This window comes from Macrobrachium nipponense, chromosome 24 (assembly GCF_015104395.2).
Source record: "Macrobrachium nipponense isolate FS-2020 chromosome 24, ASM1510439v2, whole genome shotgun sequence".
NCBI lineage: Eukaryota > Metazoa > Arthropoda > Malacostraca > Decapoda > Palaemonidae > Macrobrachium > Macrobrachium nipponense.
The window spans coordinates 49,078,928-49,101,676 of record NC_061091.1 but is presented as its reverse complement, the minus strand read 5'-3'; the positions used below and the strand labels follow the sequence as shown (position 1 = coordinate 49,101,676).

Below are 22,749 nucleotides of genomic sequence, written 5' to 3'. Positions count from 1 at the left end.
TCACACTACAGGGATCTCCATAAAACAAAAGAAACATGGTTGGAGTAGAAAAGATAAAATGTAAAAAAAGAATTACTCAATACAAAATATACATACAGCATCTTGGTCTTCTTGCCAAGATCTTTGCTCCTCTTCATCCATATCATCTGTAGGTTGCAAACAGAAGTCACTAAGGTCTGAAAGATCTGATGATACTGCACATGCTTGTCCAGACTGGTCACTGTTCACAGAGGTATTCAAATCTCCTTCCCTGTAAAAAGGTACAATTCACACTGAAAGCACTGTTATCAATTAATTAGTCATTCCCCAGAAGTTTTATTCAAAATATTTGCATAAAAATCTAACTATATTTGAGGTTTATAGTAATTACAAACACTATTCTGTACAGTACAACCTCTTAAATCCATGGTCTGGCAACTCCCATGATCCAGAACTTTTTGTAATCAGTCACCATTAGTTCTTAAGCAGCTACGAGGGTGGCGCCATACATCATTTCAGTTTTTGGATTGTTTCAGAACTGAAGCTTGCTCCATTACTACACAAGCACAGTTTATTTCCAACAAAAATACTCTGTGAAACTCAAAAACAAACAACATACAAAAGAACCATAATTTGCATATATACTCATGTATCATCTGATCTCATGTATCATGTGATCATTAAATTTTTTCCAAAAACATGACTTCATCATATACTACATCAAGTATAGTGAAAGATGTGTATTTCTGGTAGATTACACAAGGCTAAGCTTTCTATCCCTCTCAGTTTCGGTGGATACCTCTGATAATGCATATCATATCTGAGTTAGCTTTAAACTAAAAAATAGGCCTAGAAGTCTTACCAACCTTGTGACTTGTCCAAATATTCATTACTATTTTTTATAATTAACATCCGCTTACTTTGAGTGTAAGACATTGATATAAACAACAGAAAGTAGTGACATAAACAATCAAATCAGGGGCATAAACAACAGAAAGTAGTGATATAAACAATCAAATCAAGAAACAGCCCTTTCTATTGTCAGTTACCATAACAACCACTTGTTTGTTCTTTAAGGTCCACAATAATATATGTACTGATGGAAGCAGTAGTAAAACTTTTATAAAACTATGTAAAAGCTTTCAAACCCTACCCTCGGATCATCTTCAGTCGAATGAACAATTTAACAAAGAACATATGAAGGTAAACGAGACAAAAATGTCAAGAATGGCTGCCCCTGCCAGTCACATCTCCAACTATTGCAATCTCTGAAAACCAGAGATTGCAATAGTCAAATCTTCAAATTCCCAGTATATCGTGAATCAACCAATACCGAGAGTTACATCCACTTTTATTCCTTTCATTCAAACGAAATGTGGTTATCAATTTTGCCCTACAAGCCTTTAGGATATGTGATCCAAATATGTAGATGGAGGACTGCAACATAAAAAGGCAACATTCAGGAGCCTCAGATATCCCTCCCCTTTTATTGAGAAGACCATTTTGCGAGCAAGGAGGTCTTTCTATCTACCCAAAGTAACAACAGGGAAAACCAAAAAGATATGTTTCATTACCATTCAACACTAATGTAAAGAATATTAGTGGTTATATAAACAATAGTCAGGACACTAAAATTGTGTTTAAATAGAATAATATGTTAAGGTATAATCTAGTAAGAAATAACAAAAATGATAAAAATCCCATAGTTCCAGGTGTCTATGAATTACCTTGCAAAGATTGTAAAGGAAAATATTTTGGTGAAAGTAGAAGAGGTACAACTACACGTTTAGGGGAAAATAAACAAGCTTTTTCATTGCATTCACAAAGTAGCGCAATAGTGACCCACGCATTTAACAATGATCATAGACCCAAGTAGAATGCAGCCAATACCATTTTTAAAAGCCACAACGTAAACACCAGACGCTTAATTGAAGGGGCCGCCACCAACTTGGGAGAATCCTTCAAAGGTAACAAGTTGTTTGTTAATGAGGACCCAATTGTCAATTTTTACATACTCAGGTTGTTTGTTAGAGACTTTAATTTTAGGACAGGGTCTGTTTTTCCCTCACCTGATGCTGCCTCTGCCTCTCCTCTCCCTCCACAGCTCCTGGATAGCATGTGGGAGTCTTTACCCATTGCACCTTCCACTCCTCCTGATGAGGTATTACTTGCAACATCACGTCAGTCCATACGACAATCCAGCAGGATAACAGCCAGATATAACAACAGAGAAGAGGAAATTTCCTAGTTGGGCCACTCTCTTCATCACCATGTCTGTTGGAGATGTGACTGGTGGGGGCAGCCATTCTTGACATTTTTGTCTTGTTTACCTTCATATATTTTATGTTAAATTGTTCATTTGACTGAAGATGAACCTAGGGTAAGGTTTGAAAGCTTTTACATAGTTTTATAAAATTTTACAACTGCTTCCATCAGTATATTATTGTGGACTTCAAGTAACATCACTTGTGCCCTCGTAATTGAGATTGCTACCCATCAAACACTTGTTTATTAAGGGTTGTGACACAGTTATCAACTTGTTAAAAGTTTACTTATTTTCAATGGTGATTTTGCTAAATTAAAATCAAGTACATCTTTATTCATCTTTCATGCAATGGAAAGGAGTGTAATGAAAGTATGCCACCATATTTATGGTTGGAGCTGTGGCTGAAGAAACAAATACTAATATGGAAGCGACACAACATTTTGGAAGAAGAAAAGCAACTGATACTGGTGAAATCACATCTTTACCTAATTTCCAGCATTTATACATTAAGTTGTATCTTTATAACCAGTTTTGATCATTTAAAAATGAACAATCTGAAATGTGTAATGTTTTGTAACTAATGGCCTGTGATGATGTTGTTAAGACACAATCAACAAATGATTTTAAGAATGTAAGCATTACCAGAATGCAAATGGTACCTGATTGCTAGGTTCATAGATTATAAAACAATAACAATAACAATATGATAATAATGCAAGAAATATAATTGCATACAATATGTACAACAAGAGTTTTGCTAAAATTATCATTATTTTTAATACAACTGAATTATTTTACTAATCTAAATAGATGGATATCTCAGTGTAACAATATCTCACAAACATATGCAGGTTTACAAAAACAAAAGCAGCTGATTTTTAGGTTTTTACTGAAAACAAAAGCCAGAAAAGTTTGAACGGATGGAAAACATAGAATGGTGGCAGGAAAGCAGAATTTTTTAATGTGCTTATAAAATGTGCCAAATTAATAAGGTTGGACCATATAAGAAAACAGTAGTATTACATATACTACTTTGACCATCAGAGAATGGGAAGCCAACCAGAAGGAATATAACCCCCATCAAACCTATACTACTGATTTTTTACTTACAGTAGCATGAACAATACAGTAAACTGATCTGCAAGTCATGAAGATGAATTTCTACACAAAATAATTTCATGCTAGGGCCCATAAACAGATTAGGGACAATTTACTTGAGTGGACTTTGCACCAACAGCACACAAGACGTTTCTCTCCTTAAGTCATCCCCCTGAATGATTTGATTGTACCAATCATTATGTTCCGGATTCCCAACTTAAGTTATTTGATTTTAGTCACTAAGAGGTCTGGATAAATCATTCAGCAATACATGACACTCAACTACAGTTTGCATTGTACGTATAGTTGTACACAAATAGTTCCAGCCATAAAAACACTAAGTTGCATAAGAGTGCCAAATCATGTAATAACAAATGTTGAAAATACAAAATAGTATATTCTGTGTCCAGAATAAAACCATGAAGTTTAAAAATATAAAAAATATTGTCATAGTACAAGACTCTCTAGTTCCAGCACTCCGCTACATGGCAATGTTAGTTCTTGAAGGCCTATTCAAACATGTTTGTATGCAAGTTATTTGCAGTCTTACTTGCACTTAATTTCTCTTGCATAATTAGTGCTATGGCTTCAGAAAAGTTTTTGGTTCTAATACTAATAAGCATAATGATATTCCATTGGAAAATAAGGTGGCTATGATATTGCCGCAAAGAAGGTGACATGATCGCTACCATAGCTTGTTCTCTTGGTTTGAGTCACATGATGGTATCAACAATCATTCATGGCAAGGCACAGATTTAAGCCTACGTTAAGAATAAACACCATCATTAACAAAAAAAAAAAAAAAAGACTCAATTCTACAAGGAAACAAAAATGCTGCTTTTTGTTTAGGGTGAGCAGCAAACTCGTCAGCTTATTCCGATTACCAGTTGTTGATTTCCAGGAGAGCATGTCTGTTTAAAAACCTCAAGAAATTTCCCAATGAGAAAGACAGAATTCAAGGGAAGTTCAAGATGATTTATGCTGTTAAGCAACAGCACAATCTTCACAACTTCAGGATTCAAGGCAAAACTGAGTCAGCCAATGAATTAGCAGTGTTTGAATTCCCTACCATGATGGCAAAGATCACAGAGGAGCAGCAGTTTCTTCAAAAACAAATTTTTAATGGGGATGAGAAAAGTCTTTACTGGAAGAAAATCCAGACCATTCATGACTGCAAAAGACTATTTGACCATTTAAGCTACTGCAGATTCCTTCAGCACTAAAAAAACTCCCAATGCCTCTCCCCAGTTATATGGACTTCATCCTAAGGCCTGGGTGACAGTCATTTTTGAGAACTGGTTCTTCAACCACTTTGTACCAGCAGCGGTGGAATATTGTAAGGATAAGGGCATTCCCTTTAAACTCCTTCTTATTTTGGACAACATCCCTCACCACCCACAAAACATCAACTTTCATCCAAATGTTACTGTTGCTTACCTGCCTCCAAGATTCACCTCTACCTTGCAACCCATGGATCAAGGAACCATTGCCATCTTCATGCGCTGTAATCTTACGTAAACACTGAAGCAGGGTGTATATGCATCAAATAAGAATGAGAAATCAACAATCCATGGCTTTCAGAAGGGATAAGACTTCTACAAGATAGTCCTGAACATGCCACTTGGAAAGAAGTTTAACCCACAGGTATAAACAGCATCTGAAATATACTGTACCTTTAATTTGTTCTTGGTTTCAAAGGCTTTGCAGAGCTGGACATCAACAAAGCCCTAGTGATGTTAAGCAATAAGCTGAAAATTGCCTTGGAGGAGGATAAATTCATCCTGTTATTTGAGGCAGATAAGTAGTCACTGATGAACAAGAAGATGATGGAGCTTCGTGAACAGCAGCACTATGAAGAGAAACAGGCAGCAAAACCAGAACAAACTACATGCAGCAGAACTTTAACACACACTGATAAAAGCCTTGCACTTTTTGAGAAGGTGGACCCCAATGCTGAACATTTTTCCAAGGTAATGGGAGGACATACACGACTAAGTTGGTTCTTACTCTTACAAGATGATTTTAGATAAAAAAAAAAAAAAAAAAAAATGAGGGGTCAGAGCCCTCTCAACAAATTCTTGTTGAATATTAATTCAAATAAAGAAGAAATTCAGCCTTCAACATCACCTCTTCATCCTTCACCTTCATCTTCCAGCCCATTAGGCATACGTACTATCACCCATAAGGTATGCATACTGTACAGAACTGTAAACCATGCTTCATACATATATTTTATTTTTTTCTGCATTTGCATTCTTAAAAATTAACTTGTACAAATTTACTAGATTAAGCATACAGCAAAATGCTTAACTACCAAACGACTTACTGTATGTGTACAGTATTAGTGACATTATCAGATTACTTATTCTGTTTATAGTACTGCAGACATAAATTTTTTTTTTTTTTCATTTTGTATTTTTACAATTTAATGCATACATAAATTTTTTTCTTGTTTTTTATAATCTTTAAAACTAGCCTTGATAAATAAATTTACTGTACTAAAAAGACAGCAAAATCTTTAACTACTGGATGACTTATTATACATGAACAGTATTATCAACATTATGGGGTTGATTAGTATGTATAGGGGTTTACAGGCGGCCCGCGGTTAAAGGCGCAATCGCTTAACGGAGAATTGGTTTTACGGCTGTCATCAAAAATATTCTTTAGAAAATATAAGTTATTTTCACAGCACAATTTTCGGTCAACAGCGCCGCTAGCGCCATTATGTCTAATGAGTTCGTACGTTTGTAGAAATGCCGTTCAGACCATAAAGGTTATGCAAATTATATTAACAAATTTTATGGAGAGTTATTACATAGGTATTAGGATAAAATATATGCCTCCAATGCTTTGTATGCCGAAAATATCGAGTTACATAAGCGCAAATTTAGCTATGGATGTCGATTTATAAATGTTCACGCTTTTATGTTTAAAATGTGTATGAAAATGTATTACGTATAGGGTATTTTTATTTCTGCACAGAAATATACAAAGGCAGCTTTTGAAACTGCCCTTCACGTTATCAAAGAGGATGTTTTTCCATGTTCTTTCTTGTGAGCCGACGCCTGCCGCTCTTCCAAAAATATAGTTTAAAAAAGTGCAAATTTAGTGATCGATGTGTTGATTTTATAAATGTTCATGCTTTTATGTTTAAAATGTGTATGAAATTGTATTATGTATAGGGTTTATTTCTGTGCAGAAATATGATACGATGTTTTTTCATGTTCTTTCTTGTAAGCCGCTGCCTGCCACTCTTCCGAAAATATCAAGTTTAAAAGAGTGCAAATTTAGCGATCAATGTGTCGTTTATAAATGTTCAAGCTTTTAAGTTTAAAATGTGTATGAAAATATATTACGTAAAGGGCATTTTTATTTTTGTACATAAATACAATACAAATTTTGGCAGCTTTTGTAACTACCCTGCATGTCGTCAGAGGATGTTTTTTCATATTCGTTCTTGTCCGCCACTGTTCCGAAAAATGCATGATGTTATTTGATTAATTATGCTTCTTTTCCATAAATCCTTTAAAAAGTTATACATTACTTCACTATCCAATAATATTGTATGTATTCTCATATTATTGTATTATAAAATACCACGGCAAATCTAAGCCAGTATTCTGCGGAGCGGCCAATGTTTTGGTTTGAAATCAGCTGATGGCGAATACGAGTTTGTTTTGCCATATTTAACGCAATTCTGAGTTAATTTTCTTGCTTCTAGTTAGCATAAACAAATATCTAGATTCTTGACCTATATGAGACAAGGTTATTTTTCCTTATACGACGTGTTTTAAGGTGGAAATATTACTTGAATATGTCTCGTTGTGATTGCAAACTAATTTTTTTTTTTTAACAGATTACATTGGTGGCATGTTTATTGCATAAAAAAATTATGTGATTCCATTTGCAATTTTCCTATATATCATCGTAATACGAACTTTACGTTATTTATCTTATATCGGCATGAAACCAACAATAAAATGCGTTCTTTCAAGCACATTAGTTTTGATTATAATGATTTTATCTCAATTTTATCTACGGTTGTGTTTGATGGCATACGTTTACTGGAGTTTTATCCTTGTTGCCGATGCACGATAATAGTCATTAGCAGCTTGAACAGTTTTCTCAGCTTCAGTTATAACTAGGTTTAAATTTAACAGTATATTTCCCGATTGATCTTTGATCTATAGCGAATAAAGTTATTACATTAAGATATCTCGGTTCTATTCTACATAACGTCATTTATAACAACTACATATGGTAATAGTGAACTATAGTACGATGATTGAAATACAAGCCAAACGGATGTTATGCAATTCGGTTGTACTTAGAAAAAAAAAAAAAAAAAAAGTTGTTTCTTGTTCGGTTGTTCATGGCTGTACATGTTTACGCAATGAGTATAATGTTAAAACCATACTTTCATCATTCTCTTTTCCTGTTTTTGAACTTATGTAACTAGTAGATGGGATAAAGTTAGGCTATTGTAATTTGGTCTCATAAAATCGGATTATCGTAAGACGAATTATCGTAACTTGAACACTACAGCTACCTGTATACTGAATAAAACCTTATTATATCTTTACATACTCTAGACACCCAAAGGATTAAGGCTAGGCTTTTTTTACTTTACAGTATTTATAACACTATAATGTACTGTACAGTACTATTGTACAGTAAGTTCTATAGTACTATATTGCATAAATATAATTTTACTTATTGCGCCATTGCGGGATTACGGCACCGTTTGACTGGTCTAGGGTGCTATTAACTGGTCTAGAATTTCGAAAGAAGGTGTGCGGTGGCCGTAGGCTTTAAAATCACTTAGCGTCGAAAATCACTTAACGTCAACGCCCAGGAACGGAACCCCTGCCGCTAACCAAGGGCCGCCTGTATAGGGTTAACAAGGCCATTTGACCTAGGTCATTTTTCAACTTAAGCTGCATGTCTTGGAACAAATTAACAATGCAGTGTCAGGTATTACTGTAGAATCAAAAGGAAAAAAAGACACCTGCCAAGTACAGTATGCCATTGTAAATCAACTCGGTCTTGTCTGCAAAATATATAGTATTAGGTAAAAAAAAATTAAAAACAGGCCCTTAACTTTTTTATATTCATCTGATTGTGACTTTTATAATATACAACAGGAGCAAACAATATCAGTTCCTTATGAAATGACCACAATAATCCTAAACTCCATATACTAATTACAATTCAATATTCATCCTACAAGCTTGAAATGTGTTGTTATTTTGACACTTACTGTAAAACTTCTGTACAAGAGGAGCAGTCTTGTACACAAAAATGTTAAAGGAAATGAGGGTAAAGGTACAGAATGCAGTCTGAACATAAACATGAACCTTGCTGGAGCACATACTATAGAAACAAAGGTGGCTTATACTGAATTACTGCATGATGTTGAATTCAAATAACCTCACAATTTTGTATCACCTTCTTTGATCATCTGATCTTTGTTTTTCTATTTAAGATAAAGTAAATGCATGATGCAAATGGTCACAACCACAGAGGGATATATTTTCTTCTTAAGAGCACCACAAGATAACTGACTAATAATCTCAGTCTGAAATGTTACTGAAGAAATTTTCTTTACAACTTTAATACTTCCAGTAATGCAACCACTAATCAATCAAGAAAAAAATATGTAATGTAAAATTCTAAAAATCTTTGAATGCCTCACTACATAATTCATAATTAGTCTTTATTGAAAACCAAATAAAGAACCAAAGTATACATTACCTTGGCTCTTTGCGTGCTAATAAAGCAACATTGTCATTCCCTGTATTAATGCCTAGATATGCAGCCTCTCTCTCTACTTGCCGTAATTCCCTGGTTTGCCGTATGGTCTCTTTTTCCCGCTCCTGAAAAGGTAATGTTATAAAGTACTTACACACTGCTACAACCTATCATTACTGATAAAAATGAAAATTGGTAAATGAATTTCAGGACAAACAACAAAAAAATCATATTTATTCCTAATTTTATTGTTTAAAAACTACTCTTATGCTCTTTTCAAAAGCGCTGAAATGAGTAGAAGACATGGATATGTCAAAAGCATATGCTGTAAATCAAAACATTTGATACAATAAAATTCTAAAATTTAAAAAGTTGTGAAGAAAATACAGGGTAAACATTTTTAAATTATATACAATAGAAATAAATTGCCATCAAGGTTTGAGGCTGACTCATCTAATTTAATCAACATAGATTCTAAAATTGTCTGCTGTTGTTTATTTCTGGATGTTATGATTTTTATATACAGTATTCTCTATTTATGGTAACTGTACACAGATATTCATTGTGGTCTCTTATTGACTTCAGAGGTCTTCCATTAGTATGGCTGTCCTGTGAACTGACTGCTCAGTCAACTCTCAGTATTAAGAATCTTTCCCATCTTTCAAACGGAAATATTCTTAATACCAGAACCTATATATCTCAAACTGCATTTGGAAAATATAAATTTATATAAAATCACAAATATCTCAGGACAACTGAATGTTTTATTCAGTAATCACATACAGTGCAGGAGTAGGGGAGTGGACAAAGGCTGAACTCCATAGCATAGACCAGAAAACTAGGAAACACATGACAATACACAAAGCATTACACCCAAGAGCAACACACACACACACACACACACACACACACTATACGTACATGACACGAAAGGAAGGAGGGAGAGGGCTAATAGCATAGAGGACTGCATCAGCATTGAGAGCAGAGCACTGGGGCAAAATCTGAAAACCAATGAAGACAAGTGGCTAAAGAGTGCATAGTAAGAAGAACTAATAAAAGTAGATGATGACCCAGAAATATACAGAGACAGTAGAATGAAAAAAGAACAGAGGGATGGCACAACAAACCAATGAACAGACAGTACAAGAGACAAACTAAAGAACTGACCAGCAATGAAACATGGCAATGGCTACAGAGGGGATAACCTAAGAAGGAAATAGGAATGCTAACTACAGCACAAGATCAGGCAGCCTTAAGAACCATACATGTCCAAAGAACAATTGATGGCACCCATTTGCAGGAAGAGCAATATGAAAAATGAGACCATATACCACATAGCAAGCAAAGGTCCGGCGCTTGCACAGAACCAGTACAAAAAGAGGCATGATTTAGTAAAAAATGTACTCCACTGGAGATTGTGCAAGAAACACCAGCTGCCTTGCAGTAATAAGTGGTACAAACACCCATTCCAAACTGAGGAAGTGATAGAAAACGATCACGTAAAGATCCTTTGGGCTTATGATATCAGAACATATAGGTTGATATGTGCTAATAGACCAGACATGACACTGACTGACAAAATCAAGAAGAGAGTATCACTCACTGACGTTCAAATACCATGGAATACCAGAGTAGATGAGAAAAAAAGAGAAAAAATCAATAAGTATCAAGACCTAAATATAGAAATAAGGAATATGAGATATGCCAGTGGAAATTGTACCAATAGTGACATAAACACTAGGCAAGATCCTAAGATCCCTGAAAAGGAACCAGGAAAAACTATATGCCAAAGTAGCTCCAGGACTCATGCAGTGTGGGCTGCTAGAAACAGTAAACATAGTGAGAAAAGTGATGGACTCTTAAGGAGACAGGATGCAACCCAGAACCCACACTATAAAAACCACCCAGTCAAATATGATGACTGTGATAGACAAATATAATTTAATAATAATAACAATAATAATAATAATAATAATAATAATCATAAAAATAATAATAATAATAAAAATAATAATAATAATAATATACAGGCAGTCCCTGGTTATCAGCGGGGGTTCCAAAAATTGCTAAGTGAAAATCGCCAATGACCAGGGTTTATCGGTGCCAATAGCCAGTTAATGGTGCCCCTATTAGGGATGTATTGATGAAAATACTCTATTATTGACGTCGATAACGGGAATCAGTGCATTTTGGTTTTTGGCATTAGACAAACGCCATAAAACCAGATTGCCGATGAACGGACTCTGCCTGTAATAATATGGAAGGAGTTTTGGAGGAGTAATGATGGTAGTTTAAATTTGACAACATATCCGAGGGTTGTGTGTGTGAGAGAGAGAGAGAGAGAGAGAAAGCAAAATTGGTGGAAGAATGAATGGGAGTGGTTTGATGGCAGTTGTAAGCGTGTGTCTGTTGTGGCAATCACCATGTATATCAGTGGCGATTGTCTGTTACGAGAGTGGGAGAAGTGAGGGAGTCTGTGATCAAAGCCTGTGCTGGAGTCACTTTTTAGGGAGCTGTTCTTGAATATTATTGATGGTCAGTTATTTTGTGTATTTTGAAGTTGTTGTTTGAATTATTGTTAATGTTGTATGTTTGAAGGTTGTTGTGCCCATGTTGTTGAGTTTGTTGTGCTTGTGAGTTCTGTTATGTTCTAGATGAGTTGTTGGAGTTGTGAGTTGTTGAGTGTTGTTGTGGTTCTTTGGTGTGTAGGCAGTGTGCTGACTTGTCGGGGTTGATAGTGATTATTTGTGGAGTGGTCTTTTGTTGTATAGTTATTGAATTGTTGTGTGGTTGTTGTCCTTGTTTAGTGTAGTATTGTGTTACGACGGCTGGCATAGCCTAGCTATATCCACCGGACACCACAGCAGCTCCTCACCCTGAGTGTGTGGGAAGCACAAGTGTGGTTTTGAGAGTTTTTTGGTTTTGGCTTGTAATTCCACCACAGAGTCCCTAATTTAGGGCAGTCGTTAAAACAATTGCTGTTTCAACGGCATTAAGCTCTATTCTTCTTGTCTGAAGGTGGGTGGTATAATGAATTTCCAAAGGATATGGAAAGATATTCCCCTTTCACTGTTTATTTTACTCTCTAATGAGATGATGTATGAAACTACAAGGTGGGCAGGTATTTATAGCTGGAAAGCTGGATTGATATTTTGAGACACACAAACACTCCAGTGCAGGAGTGTTTGTGTGTCTCCTCTACCTTTCTCCACCTTGATGGTATTTGGCACCACCAGCTGGTTTTAGCTGTTTCTCCTGATGATTGTTGGGATAAATTCAGTTCTTTTTAACCATACTAATGTTGGGCTTTTTTCCCATGATATTTAATGTCTATATTCTTTACAGCACTTATCAACTTATCTCTTTTCAGTCTTCTCTGGTGTTCATGGTTGTAATGGTTCAATATGGCACCTTCTTGTAGGTGACACATGAGATGTTTTGATGTGGTAGTTGTCATCCTGATGTATGAGTGGCGGCATCCAATCACTGAACACACAAACTTATAGATGACACTACAGTATATTTTCTTAAATCCATCTCACGGAGTGCCAGATTGTTCTTCAGATGAGATGGCTTGTTCTCATATTTATGTAATATATTATTACCTGGATTCTTTTGCCTTTTATTATGGGAATAACATTTTCTTCTATGATCTTTATGAACTTTTTATCCTCTGAGTGTTTTTGGTGTACAGTGGGCCCCCCGTATTCGCGTTCTCTGAATTCGCGGACTCACACATTCGGGGATTTCTCTCAGGAACGTTTCCCTGCATTATTCGTGGAAAATTCGCGCATTCGCGGTATTTTTCTATGAGAAATATCCACAAATTCCTGGGTTTTTTTTATCAATTTCATCATAAAATACACTTTCTGGGCTCAGCCCAAGTCGCTACGTGAAATGTCCTTTTAGCACGCATTTCTAAGGTAAATATTACTAACATTACCAGAGAAAAAACTAAAATGGAATGTCAGAGTATTCTGACTCGCTCACCTTATATAAAAAGGTGTCGGTATGGTTTCAGGGGCGAGTGAAACCACTACCACGGGTCTCTTACCATTTAGATCCATCCTTCTACGAAATCCCCCTACTAGAGAGGGCCGATACACGGCCTACACCAGCAACTACTACTACTAGCGCTCCCGACGCCATTACGAGCGCCTCTAGCGGTCATCCTTTCCATTAGCACCATCTTGCACGCACGTGTCTTTTTCTTGCTGTGTTCGCTTTTTTGGATTAACACCCATCATGGAACTCCAAGCCATTGCAGCAGCTAAGTTAAGTACTGCTAAAGTGTTTCACCTAATTTTAGCCAGCCAGGGTCCGTTTAACCGTTTTTATTTAGGTTTTTAACGGCGCCCTCCTCGGCATGGCTACAGAGTCGTCCCAGGCGGCTCGCTCCACGTGTTCCCGCTCCACGTGTTCCCTTATTTCATGCTTCTTCGGTCCCCCATACTGTGGTAGCTTGAACCTAGCAGTATGTATTCCCATTTTATGTGTTCCGCAAGAATTACTCAGTGCTATACACGGCGTTTCTAGTCGATTGAGCTTATAGCCTACGTCACCCTTAGCTCAGTGTTCATGCATGCATGTTCCCTTGTTTAGGTTGTTAGGCATTCTTAGGACATCTGTCCTTTCTTTTAGTCCTGCCACCCTGGCCGCCGCCCTCCGTATCTACGTATCGGCAGAGGCCAGCTCCCGAGTTGCTCGGCGCCCTCCCTTCTGGGACGGTTAGCCTAGCTTCTCCAGGACGTTGCTTTCTCTCTATCTGCCTTTTTGTTTTCTCTCCCGGTGTTATTTTAGGCTTTGTATGCATGCTCGAGACGGTTAGAGGTAGCCTAGGCTACCTCAGACCGCCTGGCCTGTCTTACCGCGTGGCCCTGCCATGTTCACGATGAGCCAGGCAATCGCCATGAGCCACCCGGCTACTGTCCCCACGCTCCCTCCCCCCCTCTAGGGAGGAGAGTACCGCTCGCTCACGTTGCCATAGCAACCATCCGAGCTCCCTCCCTTCTCACCCCCCCCCAAGGGGGGGATACAGGAGTTAGCAGGGGACCTTCCGAGGCTGACTCAGCTCCTACCGCTCTCACCCCTCGGTTCCAAGGGGGATCCCTTGTGCGTTCAGGCTCGGCTGGCCACCCGGCTCAACCGCGCTCGGATCTCCTCGGGTTTCGTTCAGCGCTCTCTCTCACCCCGAGTCACCATCCTTCCCCACCGCACCGACGGCGGGCTCCAGACTCCGTCAGTCATTAGGGATGGTGACTGAGAAAAGCTCCGCCGCATGCACCTCTTTTATATTGCCTTGATTTGATTATTATTTATTATTTTATTTATTGTTTTGTTCCGCTAGCCGACGGATCTCCTGATCACCACTCGGGTCTTTATTAGCCTCCTCATGCTCCTCCCTGCTGTCCTCGTACTCCTCGCTCCGGCGTATAGCCAGGTATCTAGTTCGGTGAAACTCCTTATTCCGTAACACCGGAATTGTACTGAAACTAGTATACCAGCTATATCGGACACCCACCACTTGCCAGGAGAGCAGGAAGAGGCTAACCCCTATGTGATTTACTCCGGTATCCTCCGGTGTTACAATATATCACTTTCTGGACTTGATCCAGTTACTCAGTGTCGATACTCATGTATCTGTTCACTTACAGGCCACCCATTGCCAGGAATCGGGATGCAATGCCGTCCTACAGGACCCCTGTGGGCACAAGGTCTGCCGGACCCATGCCGTCTATGCTATCCGCTACGGGGACATAGCGGTCTGGCACCACGAGAGTTGCACAATCTGCTATGATCTTGTAGATCAGGTTACCTTCGGTGTAAGTATACTCCGGAGAGCGGATGCTATATAATTTGGCTTATTTGAATACTGTCCTAATAAGTGATATATAATATGATATAAGCATATAATTTTTAGTTCCATAGCTTAGTGTTTATACTAACCTTCTCTTACAGGCTGCTCAACCCGTCAGGGACGCCGCGACAACCACCTTAAAAGCCTGGGTTGGCGGATTAGGGAAGAACGTAACCAAGGGGCAGCCCTACATCCTCGACAAGAAGATGGCTGCCCTGATCTTCCCCAGTGGGAAGTCAACCTGCTACATCGACCCGGCAGCGGCGGCCCCGTATATCTCCACCATCCAACATCAGGTGGCCCAAGCCTTGGCAGACCCGGGGAACTCTGAAATCGTCGAAGATGTGGCGACTCTCAATCTGGACCGAGAGCCCATGGCGGTAGGTGAGGCAGAAAGTTTGTTAGATGAGGCAGGTTTGTTGGGGGCTCAAGGACTTCCCCTATCCCTTCTTCCTCTTCCTTTCAAGGCTTTTCAGAGAGTGAACTGTCGGTTAGGCCGAAGTCCACTGAAGCTATCCCTAAGGTTAAGGGAAAGCGTGAACCCAAGACCCTTGAGAAGACGCTGCCTAAGAAGTCAGCGCCTTCTACCTCTCATAAGTCTCCGGCTCACCACCCCGGAGCAGAGAAGACGAGAGCTTCATCCTCTCACTCTAAAGGGTTTAGAGGCAAATCCTCGAGGGACAAAGCTCAGCTCCCATCTAACCCTGAGCCTTCGACCTCCACGGGGACTCGCCCTAAGACTCCCAGCGGAATCAAGGAACCTAGTCTCTTTGATACCGACGCCTTCACTGCTAGTATCATGCAGCAAATGGGAAGCTTTGTCGGAAACTTAGTCCAAGACAAGTTTCAAGAGATGCTGTCTCAGATCTCAACTTCCTTCGAGGAGTCAGGCCAGTCGATCTGAAACATTTCGGAAAGGCTGGCCAACCAGGAGAACCTGATGGCAGGTCTCCGAGAGAACCCGTTGGCAGTTCTTCCACAGCCCGGCACAGCGGGTCAAGCCCTGCCGGACTACAACACCCTCCCTCCTTATATGGCGAGCAATCCTTGGAGGATCTCGTCCTATGCCCCCTTTAAGGACGGGATGCTAACGCTGGCGGACTGTGGTACTCGAAGGCTTGAGGACTTCGAGTTCCACCCAGCTGGTTTGCAACCCCTCTTCATTGGTTACGCCTACCTTACGGAGGCAGCGATGAGGAGGGAGGATAAGATCCCCAAAGAGACCGTGATTTTCGGTCGTGATCAAGCTCAACGAGATTGGCTGAGGAACCTAGAGGAGTGGGAATGCATCAACACCAGGATGCAAGCCTTCAAGAGTGCCTTTACCATTTTCGTGGTGGACGGAAAGACCCCTATCCCATTCACCACAAAAGTGGCGGAGTTAACCCTTCAGGCCGCGATGAGGGATGAACCAATGCCTCAACTCCGGGAGACGGAGCCCACGTCTCTCCTCCTCCAAGGTACTGATGACCTTTGGTCAGATCTTCCGGCCACTTTTACTGTAGGAAAGCTGAAGTCAGATTGTGCTATTACACAATTTAGCATAAGGCTCCCCAGGCTCCCAGACAATCTCATACAAGTAGAGTTTGACGCTAGAACCAGGTTGGGGAGATCCCTCAATACCCTGGTGATGACAGAGGTTTCGGCACTGACATATAGTTACAAACCCCTGTTTAAGCTAATAGCCAAGTCACATCTCCATACGGTGCAATGTGACTTGTACGACTTTGCAGTAGTAAGACGTAATTGCAGAAAACACGTCCTGCAAGAAGCTACCATTCGCCACGAACCCAACAAGTTGCCGGCGGCTTCAATCAGAGTCGATAGTTAACTCGGTCCAACACGAAGCAACAAGTCTCAATCAGAGTCTTAAGGTTCGTTGGGGCCTTTCAAGCAAAAGGAAGCCAGACCTGACTTCCTCAGCTAGAAAGACCGAAAAGCCGAGGAAATGCCAGCCTTTCCAGGCTACCCAACAACAGCAGGTAGTGCAGGCAGTGCCAGTCTCACAGGTGGCACAGCCCTCCACTTCAAAAGCTCAGACCCAACAGCAGTTCCTTCTATTAATTCCTCAGGGACAACTTTCCACCTCGTTTGCGGTCTCCCCGGCCTTCAACACAGTGTTCGAAGGCCAAGCTTTCCAACCTTTTAACAGGTTTGGGAGAGGCAGCAGGGCTAGGGGTGCATTTCGCCAAAGAGGTGACGGAAGAGCAACCAGCCGAGGGAAACACCTACGAGGAGGACGCGGGTCACGACCTGCCCCGAGTCAGTGAGAACTCTCAGGTAGGAGGGAGGCTGTTCCTTTATCATCACAGATGGGGATTCAGCAATTGAGCACAAAGCATTGTGTCCAAAGGACTAGGGTGGAGCTGGACCAAAGGTCCTCCTCCATCCAAGACCTTCTATCAACAACCGACATCGGAATTGATGGAGTATGCCCAAGAACTCCTTCAGAAAGGAGTACAGTGGTTCCCCCGTATTCGCAGGGGATGCGTACCAGACCCCCCGCGAATAGTTAGAATCCGCAAATGTTTGGAATTCCCCTCTAAAAATGCTCATGAACTCCTATCCTGAACATGCAAACACCAAAGTATCCCAAAAAAGACCATCCTTCATCAAATATACATAAAATATCCTATTATGGTTCATATTAATCTTTGAAATATTATTAATACTTTTTTAAAGTAAATCTTACATTTTATGTTTATACATAAATACATACTATGTACGTACTGAATGACTTAGTTACGTATGTGAAAATAATTCAGTCCCCCCATAAGTATTCAGTCATGCATGTTTTCTTTCATACTGTTACTATTTGAGCCATCCATTTTCTTTTTACAAGGGAACAATTGTATGTGAAATCACAAATACCAAATGTCTACTTAAAGTATTATCCTACATCAAATATACCATTGAATTGGTATTATTAATATCATTTTAAAGTAATCTTAAACATTTTACTATTAGAAATATATAAACAGCCAATAGCAGAGAGAGAGAGAGAGAGAGAGAGAGAGAGAGAGAGAGAGAGAGAGAGAGAGAGAGAGAGAGAGAGAGAGAGAGATTACATAAAACCATTAAATTCGTTGAACATTGTATGGCATTGTTACTTTCCCAGCTCCGAGCGTCACTGGAGTTGAGGTAGGGAAATTGATACAGGAAAAGACGAAGGGAAGAATTTTCATTTGAAATTAGTTATCGTATTATTACTACTTCTATTATTATTATTATTATTTGAAAATAAAATAAAACACGTGCATCTACCACAAAAAATTCTCTCATCTCAGTAAGAAAGAGGGGTTATCCTTACAAGTGAAATGGAAAGGTCATTTTCATCTCTTTAAAATACTACCATTATGAATTTTGTAATTATTATTACAAAATTCATAATTATTATTATTATTATTATTATTAAATAACTGAAATTATCAATAAACATTTTACATACTAGTACCATAAAAATTCTTTCATCTCGGTAAAAGAAAGAGAGAGAGAGAGAGAGAGAGAGAGAGAGAGAGAGAGAGAGAGAGAGAGAGAGTGTTTATCTCTCTCTGTTCTCTCAAAAAATACTTATAACGCTTCCAGCGAAAGAGAGAGAGGGAGTTACCACTATGACACATTATCTTGTGTGGCAAAAGAGAGAGAGAGAGAGAGAGAGAGAGAGAGAGAGAGAGAGAGAGAGAGAGAGAGAGAGAGTTAACCTTAATTAAAAGTGACATGGATAGATTACTATTGTATTTCTTTAAAATACTATCACATTATATGAATTTTGTAATTACAGTTATTATTATTATTATTACCATTATTATTATTATTATTATTTCTGGGCTCAGCTCGTGTCGGCCTATGAAAGGATCCTTAATATCATTCTTTCAAGGCAAAATTAATCTAAATCTTACCAGAGAAAAACAAAATTAAGAAAATGTCAGTAAAACTGACTCGCTCACTCTATAAAAGAAGTGTCGGTATGAGAATAGGGGCGAGTGGGAACACTACCACGAGTCATTCACCATTTAGACCTTCCAATCCAAAATCCCCACTAGCGAGAGCTGATACTAACGGGTGATGCGGCCGCTACTACTACTACTAAGGACGCCACGGACAGCAGCGCCCCTAGCGTACATCCTTAATATTTAGCAGTACGCGTTGGACGCATTTTTTCATGTGTGCCTATTTCTTGGATTTATCTCCACTTATTTACCATGGAACGTGCTGCCATCGCATCGGCTAAGTTAAGTGCCTCATAAGTAGTATTTTACCGTATTTTAGTCTTCCAGGAACCAGTATTTTCCTTCTAATAGGTCTATACGGTTTCCCGGTCGGCTAGTGGCGGCGCCATGCTGCCTCATGTCTAGAATTCCCGGTCTTCCATACTGGGACTTCTTGTACTTATGGGCTTACTATATCACGTTCATCGTTTTTACATCGTATTTTTAGCTAGGTTAGCCCGTCTACCATCCTCTTAGTTTGGTATTTAGGGCTATTCTGTATTCTGGCCCAGCATCCCAGCTCTTGCTCTTCATCGGCTATCGCTGGCTCCGAGTAGTCCTCTGTTCCTAGGAACAGTTTGCCTCCTCCTGGGCTTCTTTTTCTTTTACTAAAAGTGTCTTTTCCACCTGTTATGATGTAATTTTAGTTCTTTTTAGGGTGTTAGGCTAGCCTAGGTGCATGTCCCATGTATTGGTACAGCCTGGTTCACGTGGCCCTCCCACGGTTGTGTTCCTATCGCGGCTTAGGCCACTGGCGGCCACGTGTTCCACCGCACCTACCCTTCCCCTTCCCTCCCTACAGGTATAGGGAGGGGTCTGGTGGACCCCTTGGTTGCTATGACAACCTCAGTAGCCTTCCTCCCTCCTTCTCTGAGGAGGCCAGGGGTTCTTCCCAGCTGGGGTTTAGGGCGACCACGTGTTTCGGGTACGGGTACCGGGTCTCGAGCGGTAGTTGTTGAGACGGGGAGGAGTAGGCCACCCCCCCCCTCTCTCTCTCCCCCGCCGCGTCACGCCGGGAACCCCCCCCCCATTGCTCAGTCCCACCTTTCCCCCACTGTAACGAACGGAGCCTCCGCTGCAGCCGGGGCCCCTTTGGTTATAGTTCGTCTGGCTCCGCCAGCGGGCGGGGTGGTCACTACTAGTGGTCTATTGCTTGCCTACTATATCTGCCTTTTTTCCCGTTTTTTTTTTTCTACCGGAGGAGAGCTTGCTTCTTACCCGGGCACTCTTCTAGTAAGCGGGGAAAAGATTTATATATATATTTCGTTATAAATATAAGGATATACCCTAATTTTACGGTGAATTTTAGTATTATCTAACTGTGTGTATACCATCTCCGTCGTTCTCCGTCGTGGGTTTCATAGCTCCACCACACCTGGTTGGGTATTTTCTCTTGTCTCCGGCGTAGCCTTAGACAACAACCACCTTGTTACCACACGTATTATGGCGGGGCTCTGGTTTAATCTAACTTTCACGCTCCGGCATGCAGCGGAGCAATTGTTAGGCTGTAAGTGTTCTCCTGATACTTATGTATCTTTCCACTTACAGGCTACCAACTGTCAGGTCCTGGGGTGTAACGCGACGCTGTAAGACCCCTGCGCCCACGATGAGTGCAGGACTCACGCCCCGTGTGCCACGACCTACAACGCCATGATCGTCTGGCACCCAGAAGCCTGCACCATCTGCTATGACCTGGTCAGTCAGCTGGTGGGAGGGGTAAGTCGATTTTAGACTTCTTTATCGTATTACTAATAACACTTAGTCTTAAGATTGTTTAACCCCGTCCCCGCCACTAGAAGCTTCATTTCGCCTTCTCTTTCAGGCTGCCGCCGTGAAGGAAGTCGCCCTAGCAACCCTGAAGGCTTGGGTGGGCGGCTTCGGCAAGAACGCCGCCAAGGGTCAGCCATACATCCTAGACAAGAAGCTGGCCATTCAGATCTTCCCCGGCGGCAAGTCAACAGGATATGTTGACCCCATCTCTGCAGCACCTCTCATCGCTTCTATCCAGCAAGAGGTGCAGCAGTCGTTAGGGGCCGTGGCCACGCAGGAGACGGTCCCAGATGTCGCAACCCTGGACCTTAATATTGAGCCTATGGCGGTAGGTGCAGAGGATTTGTTAGTTGAGGTAGGTGTGTCGGGTGCCCAAGGTCTTTCCTTGGGCGCTCCTGGATCTTCTCCTGTCCCTTCTTCTACTGCCTCTTTCCAAGGATTTTCGGGATCTGAGATCCCTGCCCGCTCCCCCGCTCTCTCTGTACCCCCAAAGGTGAAGGGACAGAGAGAACCGAAGACCCTCGTTAAGACGACTTCTAAAAAGTCGTCGTCGTCTTCTTCAGCTAAGAAGTCTTCGACTTCCTATGCTGACGCGGTGAAGGCTAAGCCGAGCTCCTCACACTCCAAGAGCTCTAGAAGCAAGGCTTCTAAGGAGAAGGCTCGCGCTCCTGCTGAGCCAATGCCTTCTCCGGCCTCCACCGCATCCACTCCGGCAACGCCGGTTGGAGTAGCGGGACCGAGCACACCTTTGATCCCACTGCCTTCTCAGCAGTGGTGATGCAACAGGTAGGAGAGATGGTCGGCTCACAGGTCTCCGCCCTCGGAACCAAGTTCGAACAGATGTTCGCGCAAACTGTCGAACACTTTGAATCAGTCGGGCCAGGTCCATCCAAGATCTCTCTAACAGAGTTAGAGAGAATGAGGACCGAGTAGCTGGGCTTGCTCAGGTTCCTTACCCCAGTCTCCCCAGTAGCAAGTGCTGGTATTCCCCAGCTACCTCCTTATGAGTCGCTACCAGCCTTCTCCATGGATAACCCATGGAGAGTAGCCGCTTACGCTCCATTCAAGGACGGTATGATCTCTGTCCCGGAGTGGAACTCGAAGGATTGAGGACTTCGAGTTTTATCCTCGGGATTGACGCAGCCTTTCATTGGGTATGCTAGGCTGACCGCAGCGGCGCTCACTAGGGAAGACAAGATCACCAGAGAGCATGTGCTTTATAGTAGAGAGCACGCTCAGCGGGAATGGGTTCACTGCCTTGAGGACTGGGAGTGTACCAACACCAAGCTCCAGGCTTTCAAGAGTCCTTTTACTATTTTTGCGACGGAGGAGGAGGCTTCTCTTCCGTTCGCTACCAAAATAGTGGAAGCGACTCTTCAGGCAGTCCTCAAGGATGAGCCCATGCCACAACTGAGGGAAGCGGAGTCTACTTCTCCGCTCTTCCCAGCTTTCGGGAATTGTGGGAGAACTTGCCGTCCACTTTCACGCTTGGTAAGCTCAAACCGGACTGTGCAATGGACCAGTTTGGTGAAAGCTTCCGAGGCTGCCTGATACCTTGATTCAGGCAGAGTTCGACGCTCGAACTAGGTTTGGGAGATCCCTCAATTCTTTAATCATTACTGAGATGGCTGCTTTATCGTATGGCACAGAACCTTTATTTAAGATTCTGGCCAAGTCTCAGCTTCAAACGGTTCAAACAGATGCTTTCGACTTCTTCCTAGCTAGGAGGAACTGTCGAAAGCACGTTCTGCAGGAATGCACTATTAGGCACGAACCTAATAGGCTCCTGGCTTCCAGCATGTGGGGGGCGGACCTCTTCCCAGAGTCCGCGGTGAATGAGGTACACCATGAGGCTGCTAGGCTCAACCAGAGCCTCAGAGCTAGATGGGGTATCTCCTCTAAGAGGAAACAAGAATCCGCCCCCGCTGCTGGTAAGAAACCAAAGAAGGCTGGTAGAAGATTCCAGCCTTACCAGAAACGTCAGCAGCAGCAGCAATTCGTTCAGGCCGTCCCAGTTACCCAACAGGGACAGCCTG

General features: G+C 41.2%; 1 protein-coding gene across 2 annotated transcripts in view; it reads right to left on the bottom strand.

Moving 5' to 3' along the window:
- The window catches only part of LOC135205611 (coiled-coil domain-containing protein 50-like), a 224,773-nt gene that overhangs the window by 59,781 nt on the left and 142,243 nt on the right, over positions 1 to 22,749 (bottom strand). For both annotated transcript variants that reach the window (XM_064236396.1, XM_064236397.1), the window contains exons 5-6: positions 9,101 to 9,222; positions 97 to 250 (exon numbers count right to left, since the gene is read on the bottom strand). In XM_064236396.1, the coding sequence (XP_064092466.1) occupies positions 97 to 250; positions 9,101 to 9,222 (276 nt within the window). The remainder of the gene's footprint in view (positions 1 to 96; positions 251 to 9,100; positions 9,223 to 22,749) is intronic.